General features: G+C 35.7%; 5 protein-coding genes across 5 annotated transcripts; 2 read left to right on the top strand and 3 right to left on the bottom strand.

The window, feature by feature from the left end:
- Positions 1 to 2,765: 2,765 nt before the first annotated feature.
- Positions 2,766 to 3,320, bottom strand: LOC132565258 (adenylate kinase-like). Its single transcript, XM_060229895.1, has one exon. It carries the CDS (start codon positions 3,318 to 3,320, stop codon positions 2,766 to 2,768), a length of 555 nt encoding a protein of 184 aa, XP_060085878.1.
- On the bottom strand, positions 3,317 to 5,251 carry LOC132565257 (1-deoxy-D-xylulose-5-phosphate synthase 1-like). The gene has a single exon (XM_060229894.1). The coding sequence runs from the start codon at positions 5,249 to 5,251 to the stop codon at positions 3,317 to 3,319; it is 1,935 nt and encodes a 644-aa protein (XP_060085877.1).
- A 169-nt stretch (positions 5,252 to 5,420) lies between these two features.
- Positions 5,421 to 5,849, top strand: LOC132565255 (UDP-N-acetylglucosamine--peptide N-acetylglucosaminyltransferase 110 kDa subunit-like). Its single transcript, XM_060229893.1, has one exon. The coding sequence runs from the start codon at positions 5,421 to 5,423 to the stop codon at positions 5,847 to 5,849; it is 429 nt and encodes a 142-aa protein (XP_060085876.1).
- Positions 5,850 to 5,993: 144 nt separating this feature from the next.
- On the top strand, positions 5,994 to 8,444 carry LOC132565254 (leucine--tRNA ligase-like). The gene has a single exon (XM_060229892.1). It carries the CDS (start codon positions 5,994 to 5,996, stop codon positions 8,442 to 8,444), a length of 2,451 nt encoding a protein of 816 aa, XP_060085875.1.
- Positions 8,445 to 8,469: 25 nt separating this feature from the next.
- Positions 8,470 to 9,456, bottom strand: LOC132565253 (porphobilinogen deaminase-like). Its single transcript, XM_060229891.1, has one exon. The coding sequence runs from the start codon at positions 9,454 to 9,456 to the stop codon at positions 8,470 to 8,472; it is 987 nt and encodes a 328-aa protein (XP_060085874.1).
- Positions 9,457 to 9,723: the final 267 nt, after the last annotated feature.

The raw sequence follows: 9,723 nt of genomic DNA, 5'->3' as shown, positions 1-9,723 counted from the left end.
AGAGACGACTCTGATTTGAAAGCAAGAGCTCTTTTATGGTATGCAGTATTGCTTAATACTCAATATGTAGATTATCCCAAAACGAAAGAAGCCATTCGAACACTAAGTGATGAAGTGGGCCGTTATCGGAAAAACAAAATTTATAATGATTCTGTTTATTATTTAGGTAATTTCCATGCCAAACTCGGGTGGTTTGGGCCAGCTCGTTACTACTACAAAAAAGTATCAGAACTCTACTTCAATGATGACTTGATTTACGATTACACTGATAAAACCTTTTATACGACAGATGAAGCTACTGAGGCTGGACTTCGTCGATTAAAAAGTTATATGGATGGAAGTAACGAAAACTTCATAAAAAAATAAGCCATTTTTAGTTTTTTATTATTGTCTCAATCTATGAAAAACGGTAAATATTGCCTACTATATATTTCCGTTTTTCATTATTTTTCCAAAAACTTAAATTTTTCAAAAAATTTGTTTTACTTTTAGGAAAACCTTTATTATTATAATAGAAAATTGTAGAAAATGAACATAGTAACTTTTTGGGAAAAAAACAATTCGATAAATAATGTATTAGAAAAAATCAATAAAGTCAGTCACTCTATCAGTCGACTGTGCTATTCAATTCATTTATTTTCAAATCACCTATTCCTAATAAGGAGCGACTCCGGTGACGACAATGACGAATTTCAAGACAGCTTTGATGAAGAAGAGGACTCCTATGAATATGAAGACGGTTTTGAGGAAGATGGTGATGAAGAGGATTTTGAAGACGACCTGGATGATGACTTTTATCCCGATGATGACTTAGATAATAACGATTTAGACGATAGTTTTGAAAACCCGAGCGATGTATCCGACTTTATTGACGAAGACGGCATCGACGATTACAAAAGTGATGATGAATATTTCTACGGTGAATATGACGAATAATTTTTGATGGCTCTGCCCTGTCTAAGCCATTTCGTCTTTATTTACCCAATATCAATTCTCCCTGTCTCACAACTACAGGATTTTTACCCGTTACATCAAGAATAGTTGAAGGAAGAGAGTTAAGTTTCCCCTTTTTCTTAATTTTCTTATTTTCTACTTCGTCTCTCTCTCCTTTATATAGGCACAACGATACTTCTGGGAACTGTTTTTTTATTTCTGTGAGTTCGTAAGTCTCTCTTTGCCCCGAAACATTTGCACTGGTTACCGCCAAGGGTTTCTTTAATTTTTCCAATAATCTCACCAAAAATCCATCTCCATTAGGAATGCGAACAGCTAAAGAGGTAAAATTTCTCATCAACTTGGAAGATGATCTAACTTTAAAAATTAAGGTGAGGGTACCTGGCCAATGGTCTTTAATTAGTTTTTCTACTAAACGAGGAACTACTAAGTGAGGTCGTAAATATTTAAAATTGGCTACCATCCAAATTAAAGGCTTAGAAATCGGTCGGTTTTTTAATCGATAAAGTTTGTCCATAGCTTCCTTTTTATCTGGCAACACGGCCAGACCGGGGACGGTGTCTGTATTAACGACAAGAATTCCTTCTTCTTCCAAGACATAGATAGCTTTTTGAATTTTTTCATCGGATTTTTTTAAATTAAAGTAAGCATTCATTTTTAAAATTGATCAAACTTTTTTTTGAAAAACCTTAAAATAAAAAAAAGATGATATAAGACTCACCCATAAAGAAAGTATAAAGAGATAGAAAAAATTTTTTAACAAATAATCTTCAAAGTAAAATATTTGAGAAAAACTTTCAAAACTCAGTGTTGAAACCTTGAATAGGTTTAACCAAAAAAGCACATAAATTCCAAAACTCAAACCAGGTGATGTGAATAATAGTGATAAAACAATTAAATAATAAAAAACTTCTTGGTTAAGATAGGTCATCAAGATTCCAAAGGTTCCATACTCATTAAGAAAAGAATTGAAAAGAATAAGCAAAGTGGTTACCCCGAGAGAATTGATATAGCTTAGTGCAACATTCCATCCAATACCCTTGATATTTTGAGTGGTTAAAGAAGCGATTACAAACCAAACAAGGAGGGTTAGAGGGTAAGAAAAATCAATTAAAAGCGCCACTGCACCAAAGACAAGAAAGGATGCTAAGTGAATCATTATCCAAGAAAAAAAATTTTTTGATTGTTCCAGATAAATAAAATGCGGGAAACAGATAGCACTCCAGTAACTCTCCTTCAAATTTCTATTTTCCTTTTCTAAGTAACTTTTTAATACCATCCAAAAGATCAAGAAAAAAAACAACCAAAGTACAAAAGTTATCCAAAAGTTAAAAATGAATTTTTCTTCGGAGAAAACTCGATAATGGAGTTCTTCAATGTTCATGGTATAAATTTCACGAGTGTCCAAGAAAATAGCTTTTATAATGAAATTGCCTTCTTCCAAAGTTCGAAAAACTACATTCACCTCTCCTTCTTTATCAGTTTGACCTTCATAAAAATTGGTAAGGGCATGATAGGCAAGCTCTCCTCTCAAGGTTTTGACTGTCTCAATCAAAACAGGTTTAGAAAATAAAATTTTCACTGTCTTACCAGCAACCTTGAATTTTCCACGACTGATTTGATTGGTTAGATGAATTTTTTCCCCAACCATCCATTCTTCTTTGAGAATGGAGCTTTTATAAAGATATGGAGTTTGGCTGATTTCCTTGATTAATTGAGAAAAATTCTTTGGTTGAGTTTGAGATTGAGGATAAACGAATTGAAAAGTAAAAAACGATCCGATAAACCAAAGAAATAATTGAAAAGTAAAATTATAAGCTCTCAATGACCTCTTTAACTTTATTTCTAACATTTTCGATCGAAACTCCTCCATCTAAAGTCGTGAGCAAACACTTTTTTTCGTAATGATCGATAAGAGGTTGGGTATTCTCCATGTAAACCTTTATTCGCTCCTTGATTACCCTTTCATTGTCGTCTTCCCTTCTTTGACCTGAATCATCACTTCGATTAAGAAGACGATCTACAACTATCTTTTCACTGACTTTTAAAAAAATAACTTGATCAATATTAGTAGTTTCATCCAAGGATTTTGCTTGGAAAACCGTTCTTGGAAACCCATCAAAAACCACTCCTTTAAAACCCACCGTTTTTATATGCTTTTTAACCAATTCAATGATCATTTCATCTGAGACCAATTTCCCCTCATTCATGATTACTTCCACTTGCTTCCCTAATTGAGTTCCAACCTTCCTTTCTTCACGAAGAAGGTCGCCTGTGGATATTTGACGATACAAGTACTTCTCTTGCAACCATGAAGCCACTGTACCTTTCCCAGAACCTGGCATGCCCAGTAGTATTAAATTCATTTTTTCCTCTTATTTGCTAACTTCTTCTTAATTAATTTGACCGACTTAACAATCGAACGACTATCCAAACCACACTCTTGTAATTGCTCCTGCCTTGAAGCATGTTCAACCAATTGATCGGGAAGTCCTTTAACAAGAACCTTACCAGTATCAAGTCCAAGGCGATTGAGTTCCTCCAAAACGGCCGATCCGAGCCCCCCCCGCTTAATTCCTTCTTCCAATACAATAAGAGATTGATGTTGTGAGTAAAGTCGCCGGAGTGTTCCAACATCAATGGGTTTGGCAAACCTGGCATTCACTAGAGTTACATGAATCCCATCTTCTGCCAGCATTTTCCATGCCTTGCTTGCCTCAATGACCATGCTACCATATGCATATAAGCATATTCCTTTTTTGTCTTTAGTTTTAAATAAAACTTCAGACTTTCCTAAGATTAATTTTTGGCTTTTTTTATAATTCTTTTTGAAATAGTTTCTATCAGGTATGGAAGACCTGGGATACCTAATGGCAACCATTGTATTCAATTGGGTTGCAAATGCAATCATATTTTTTAAATCCTCTCCATCTTTAGGCGCCATTAAAACGAAATTAGGAAAGATACGCAAATAGGCAATGTCATAACTCCCATGATGGCTAGGACCGTCATCTCCTACTAAACCTGCACGATCAATACAAAAAATAGTGGGGATATTTTGCTGAAGAACCAATTCATGAAAAATTTGATCAAAGGCACGTTGCAAAAAAGTTGAGTATACCATGAAAATTGGCTTGAGACCTGAGGCGGCTAACCCAGCAGAAAAACCTACTGCATGAGCTTCACAAATTCCCACATCAAAATAACGATGAGGAAACACTTCTTCAAACTTATTCAATCCAGTGCCTTCAGCCATTGCGGCCGTGATCGTGATAACTTTTTCATTTTTCTTACACAATTGTTTAAGAACATCAACTGCTGTGACAGAATACGATAGCATTGGGGATTTGTCACTTTTTATTTTTGCCTTTGGTGGTGAAAGAGCATGGGGACCAATGATGGTTTCTCCATTTTTACCATGAGGACGAAACCCAATCCCTTTTTGAGTGAGAGCATGGATAAGTACTGGTTTAACCTTGACCTTTTTAGCTGCCTTTAGGGTTGAAATAACTTCATGCACATCATTACCATTAATAGGTCCCATGTAGTCGAAACCTAGAACAGTAAAAAGCTGAGCTGGGCTAGCAATTCTGCTCGCCTCCTCTAATGTGAGGTTTACCATAAATTCTAACTTATGACCTAATTTTGGAATTTTTTTGAGTCTGTCAATGAGTCCCTTTTTTAAATGGGTGTAAAATTGATTGTGGCGAAAATTATTGAGTGCCTTTGCCAAACCCCCAATGGTTGGAGAAATAGACATTGAATTATCATTCAAAATAACAATTAAATTATTTTTTATATGTCCCGCATGGTTGAGAGCTTCAAACGCCATCCCTCCCGTCATAGCACCATCACCTACTAAGCTGACAACAAATTTCTTAGTTTGATCTTTGTCAAAATCAAAACCGCAACGCATTCCGAGAGCTGTAGATATAGCTGTAGAGGCATGACCACCACGAAAAACATCATAGTCACTTTCCTTTTTGTAAGGATAACCACTCAATCCATTTTTCTGCCTCAATCGATTAAATTCACGGTAGCGGCAGGTTAAAATTTTGTGAGCGTAGCACTGATGCCCTACATCAAAAAGTAGACGATCCTGATTGAGGTTAAAAACCATGTGACAAGCAAAGATAATTTCTACTGCTCCAAGGTTAGGACCAAGATGTCCTCCATTTTTCTTGACACTCTCAGTAATGCAAGTTCTTACCTCCTCTATTAATTCAGCCCATTTGTCTTGAGGAAGTTTTTTCAATGCTTCAGGAACGATAATACTACTAAGAAGTGGGTAATCCATGTGATCAGAGGGAAAGAACTTTTAACTCTTAATTATATAATATATTAGTGTTATCGAACTATAAGAAATTTTACAAATATCAATATTTTTTCTTTTTTTTCTCCAACAAAAATGATGATATGATTTAAATAAATTTAAATTAAAAGAGTAAATAAAAATGAAAAAAATCATGACAATTTGGATACTATCCTTAGCAGCCTTCTTGGTAATAGCAGCTGGTAGCAGTTCTTCATCTGAAGATGATAAATTTCAGGATGTTTTCGATCAAGGAATGAAATATCTTAAGAGTGAAAAGTATGGTAAAGCAGTAAAAAGTTTTAAGAAAGCGTTAAAAATTAATTCGAAAGATGCCGACGCCTTAAATCAACTCGCTTATTCACAAAGAAAAAATGGGCAGATTGACGAGGCAATAGCCAACTACCATAAGGCTTTGAAAATTAGACCTCAATTTCCTCAAGCAAGAGAATACTTAGGAGAAGCTTATTTGCAAGCGGCCTTAGCAGAACTTGAGCAATTAAAAAAATATGGCTCAAAAGCAAAACATGAATATGACGATTTGAAAGAAGCCATTCTCGATCTTCCTTCACAGATAAAATAACTTACTTTAAAGTCTCTGTGTTTTACAAAATCAATGGAATACAATTTTAAAAAAATAGAGAGATTTTGGAGAGAATTTTATCGAGACAATAATACCTTTCGCTTCCATCACGAAGAAAATAAACCTAAATTTTACTGTCTTGAAATGTACCCATACCCAAGTGGTGATCTTCACATGGGTCATGTACGAAACTATTCGATTGGTGATGTTCTAGCACGCTATAAGCAGTTGAAAGGCTTTAATGTGCTCCATCCAATCGGATGGGATGCTTTTGGTCTCCCTGCTGAAAACGCTTCGATTGAAAAAAAAATACATCCTGCCAAGTGGGTCTTTTCTAACATTGACAGAATGAGGGAACAACTTCAACAGTTAGGATTTTCATATGATTGGAGTAAGGAAGTTTGCACCGCACAATCTGATTACTATCGATGGGGACAATGGATTTTCCTCAAATTCTATGAGAAAGGACTTTTCTATCGGAAAAAGAGTGCTGTCTTTTGGGACCCTGTTGACAAAACGGTTCTTGCTAAAGAACAGGTCCATGAGGGAGTAGCTTGGCGATCTGGAGCCGTGGTTGAACGAAGAGAAATTGAACAATGGTATCTCAAAATAACCGATTATGCTCAAGAGCTCCTTGATGAGCTTGACCAGATGGGCGGCTGGCCAGAAAGAGTTAAAAACATGCAAAGAAATTGGATTGGTAGAAGTGAAGGTGCCTTAATCAATTTCACTTGCCAAGGAAAGAATTTTCCCATTTACACGACTCGCCCAGACACACTTTTTGGTGTATCTTTCATGGGGATTGCTTTTGATCACCCCGACTTACTGAATTATTTAATTGGCAATGAAGATCATCATAAAAAAATCAAAAAATTTGCTGAAGATTGCAAAAAAATTGATCAAAACTCTGATTATGTTCAAGAAGGAATTTTTACTGGCAGTATGATTATCCATCCTTACACCCAAGAAAAAATACCACTCTATGTTACGAACTTTGTTCTAGCCGAATATGGGACTGGTACCATTATGGGTGTGCCTGCACATGATGAAAGAGACTTTGCTTTCGCCAAGAAATATGGACTCTCCATTATTACAGTGATTAAAAAACCCTCCAATTTAGAGGTTTCTGATAATAAAGCTTACACTGGTGAAGGAATGCTGTGTAATTCACACCCTTTCAATGATCTTCCTAATAAAGAAGCCATTGGCAAAATTATTGATGATCTAGAAAAAAAAAAATTAGGTGAACGCAAGGTTCAATACAAGTTAAAAGACTGGCTTATTTCAAGACAACGTTATTGGGGTAATCCAATTCCCATGCTTAAAAATGAAAATGGGGAATTCATTCCTGAAGATTTTTCTAATTTACCAGTTATTTTGCCTCTTGATATAAAATTCACTAGTGGAATCAATCCACTTGAAAAAAATCAAGACTTTACACAAGTAAAAAGAGATGGTAAAGCCTATCATCGAGAAACCGACACAATGGATACCTTCACCTGCTCTTCTTGGTATTTTCTTCGTTACCTTGACCCTCATAACGAAGAACAACCCTTTAAATCGGACATTGCAAACAAAATGATGCCAGTCGACCAATACATTGGTGGGATCGAACATGCTTGTATGCATCTTCTTTATGCAAGGTTTTTCCATAAAGCTCTTCGTGACATCGGTCTCCTTCAATCCAAAGAGCCGTTTCAAAGATTACTCACCCAAGGCATGGTAGTGTCACCTTCGTACTTTTCACCCAAAGCAAATAAGTATTTTTTCCAGCATGAATTGGGGAAAAACCCAAAGACTTGCCCTGAAACAGGAGTCCCCTTGGTTATCAAAATGGAAAAGATGAGCAAATCCAAAAATAATGGGGTTGATCCTCTTAAGATGATTGATAAATACGGAGCAGATAGTGTACGCTTGTTTATTCTTTTTGCGGCTCCAGCAGAAAAGACCTTGGAATGGAATGAAAGCGGGATTGAGGGATGCCAACGTTTTATTTTAAAACTGGTTCGCTGGTCACAGATGATCTTTTTACTTAAAAACTCAGTTGAGGGATCAACTTCCTCAATTCAAAAAAAAGAATCCCATCAAATCATTGAAGAGTTAAACACTCTTCTTGATCGTACAATTGCCAAAGTAGAAGACGACATTGAGAAATTTCACTTCAATACTGCCATTTCCAGTTTGATGATTTTTATAAATCAGGCTTCAGCTAAGAAAATTAATCCACACCACCTTCATGATGCTTTAGAAATTTTGAGAAAATTTGTAACTATTCTCTCCCCCTTCGCTCCATTTATCTGTGAAGAAATTTACAATAAAGTCCTTTCTAAAAAAGGCGAATCTGAGAAAAAAAGTTTGAAAGATAGTAATTGGCCTCATTACAAGAAGAACTCTTTAAAATTGTCTGTAGTGGTCGTTCCTATTCAGATCAATGGCAAGGTAAGGGGTAAAATCAAAACCACAGCCGATCTTGATCAAGAAGAGCTTGTTAAACTTGCCATGCAAGAAAAAAATGTTCGAACTTGGCTTACTAATAAAACTATTGTTAAACGAATTGTGATTCCCAACCGTTTAATCAATTTTGTTATCAAGTGAATTTCCTAAAATGAAATTTAAATTATTAAGCACCACCCAGCAAGTCTTGTGTAACCTGTTGAATTAGTTGATCCTTTCTTTCTGATAACTGCTCTTTAGCTAATTGTCTCTTGCTTCGGGTGATCATGCCATCCCTTTCTAAAATAGCTTCTACTATCCATTCTTGATCAACTTTCCTTGCAAAACAACCAAGAGGTGATCGACACCCTCCTTCAATGATCTCCATTACTTTCCTTTCCAAGCCAACTGCCTCCCATGTTTCTTCATGGTGAAGTCTATTTAACAAAGCTGGAAGGGAGCTTACATTTTCTTCTTGCTGGATCTTGAGACATTGAATCACCAAGCAACCCTGTCCTGGGGCTGGAAGGAGAGTAGAAGTCGGAAGAGTTTGTACAATGACTTTATCTAAATTTTCTTTAAAAAGAAGATTATCCTTTTTTTGATTTACTTCTACCTCTTCTATTTCAAAACATTTAAGACGACTGATTCCTGCTTGTGCCAAAACAATGGACTCAGCTTCTTTATTTACAAGTTTTGAAATTCGGGTATTGATGTTACCTCGCAGTTCTTCAAAAGTCCATTGTGGAAAAGTTTCACCAAGAAATGCTCTTCTTCTTAAACTGCCTGTTGATACTTTTTGAATTTTCTTAAAATCAAAACCTTTTCGGTAAAGAATGACATCCTCCACAGTTTCTCTTTTAAAGCAACAAGGCAATATGAATCTTGGGTCAATTGGGGAAGGGATATCTTTTAAGCAATGAATAGCACAGTCTGCCTCCCCTTTAAGAAGAGCATTTTCTAACGCCTTAACAAAAACACCCACTTGAGAAAAACCGTGGAGAGGTCTTCCCATGTCCATATCTCCATGGCTTAAAACAAAAACAATCTCCCAATCCAACATAGGCAGAATTTTTTTAAATTCTCGAATTATCATCTTAGTTTGGGCAAGGGCGAGAGGACTCTTTCGAGTAGCCACACGAATCTTTTTCCCTCTCCAAATTCTCTTGATCATACTGTTCGTTAAAGATTGATGATTCTAAGGAAAATCATTAGGGTTAGTTGTCACTAATCGACTTTAAGGAAGTGACTAATTTAAGAGAGTTTACGAGAAAATTCTTCTCTGCTAAGGAATTAATTTTTTCTTGTGAAAAACTTAAAGAGCCAAGTTCATTTATTACAAAAAAATCTTTATAGAACTTCTTTAAAAAAAAATCATAAACCTGACTGGAAATGAGTGGCTGATTCGCAAGTTTGCTTTCTGAATTGATTTGTTCAAAAA

This window comes from Ylistrum balloti, unplaced genomic scaffold (assembly GCF_031769215.1).
Source record: "Ylistrum balloti isolate Yb309-2 unplaced genomic scaffold, AGI_CSIRO_Ybal_v1 Utg369708, whole genome shotgun sequence".
NCBI classification, from domain to species: domain Eukaryota; kingdom Metazoa; phylum Mollusca; class Bivalvia; order Pectinida; family Pectinidae; genus Ylistrum; species Ylistrum balloti.
This window is presented reverse-complemented; position numbering and strand designations above follow the sequence as displayed.

Coding starts and splice junctions, on each gene's coding strand:
- LOC132565258 (XM_060229895.1), bottom strand. CDS start 3,320: ATGAATTTAATACTACTGGGCATGCCAGGTTCTGGGAAAGGTACAGTG.
- LOC132565254 (XM_060229892.1), top strand. CDS start 5,994: ATGTACCCATACCCAAGTGGTGATCTTCACATGGGTCATGTACGAAAC.
- LOC132565255 (XM_060229893.1), top strand. CDS start 5,421: ATGACAATTTGGATACTATCCTTAGCAGCCTTCTTGGTAATAGCAGCT.
- LOC132565253 (XM_060229891.1), bottom strand. CDS start 9,456: ATGATCAAGAGAATTTGGAGAGGGAAAAAGATTCGTGTGGCTACTCGA.
- LOC132565257 (XM_060229894.1), bottom strand. CDS start 5,251: ATGGATTACCCACTTCTTAGTAGTATTATCGTTCCTGAAGCATTGAAA.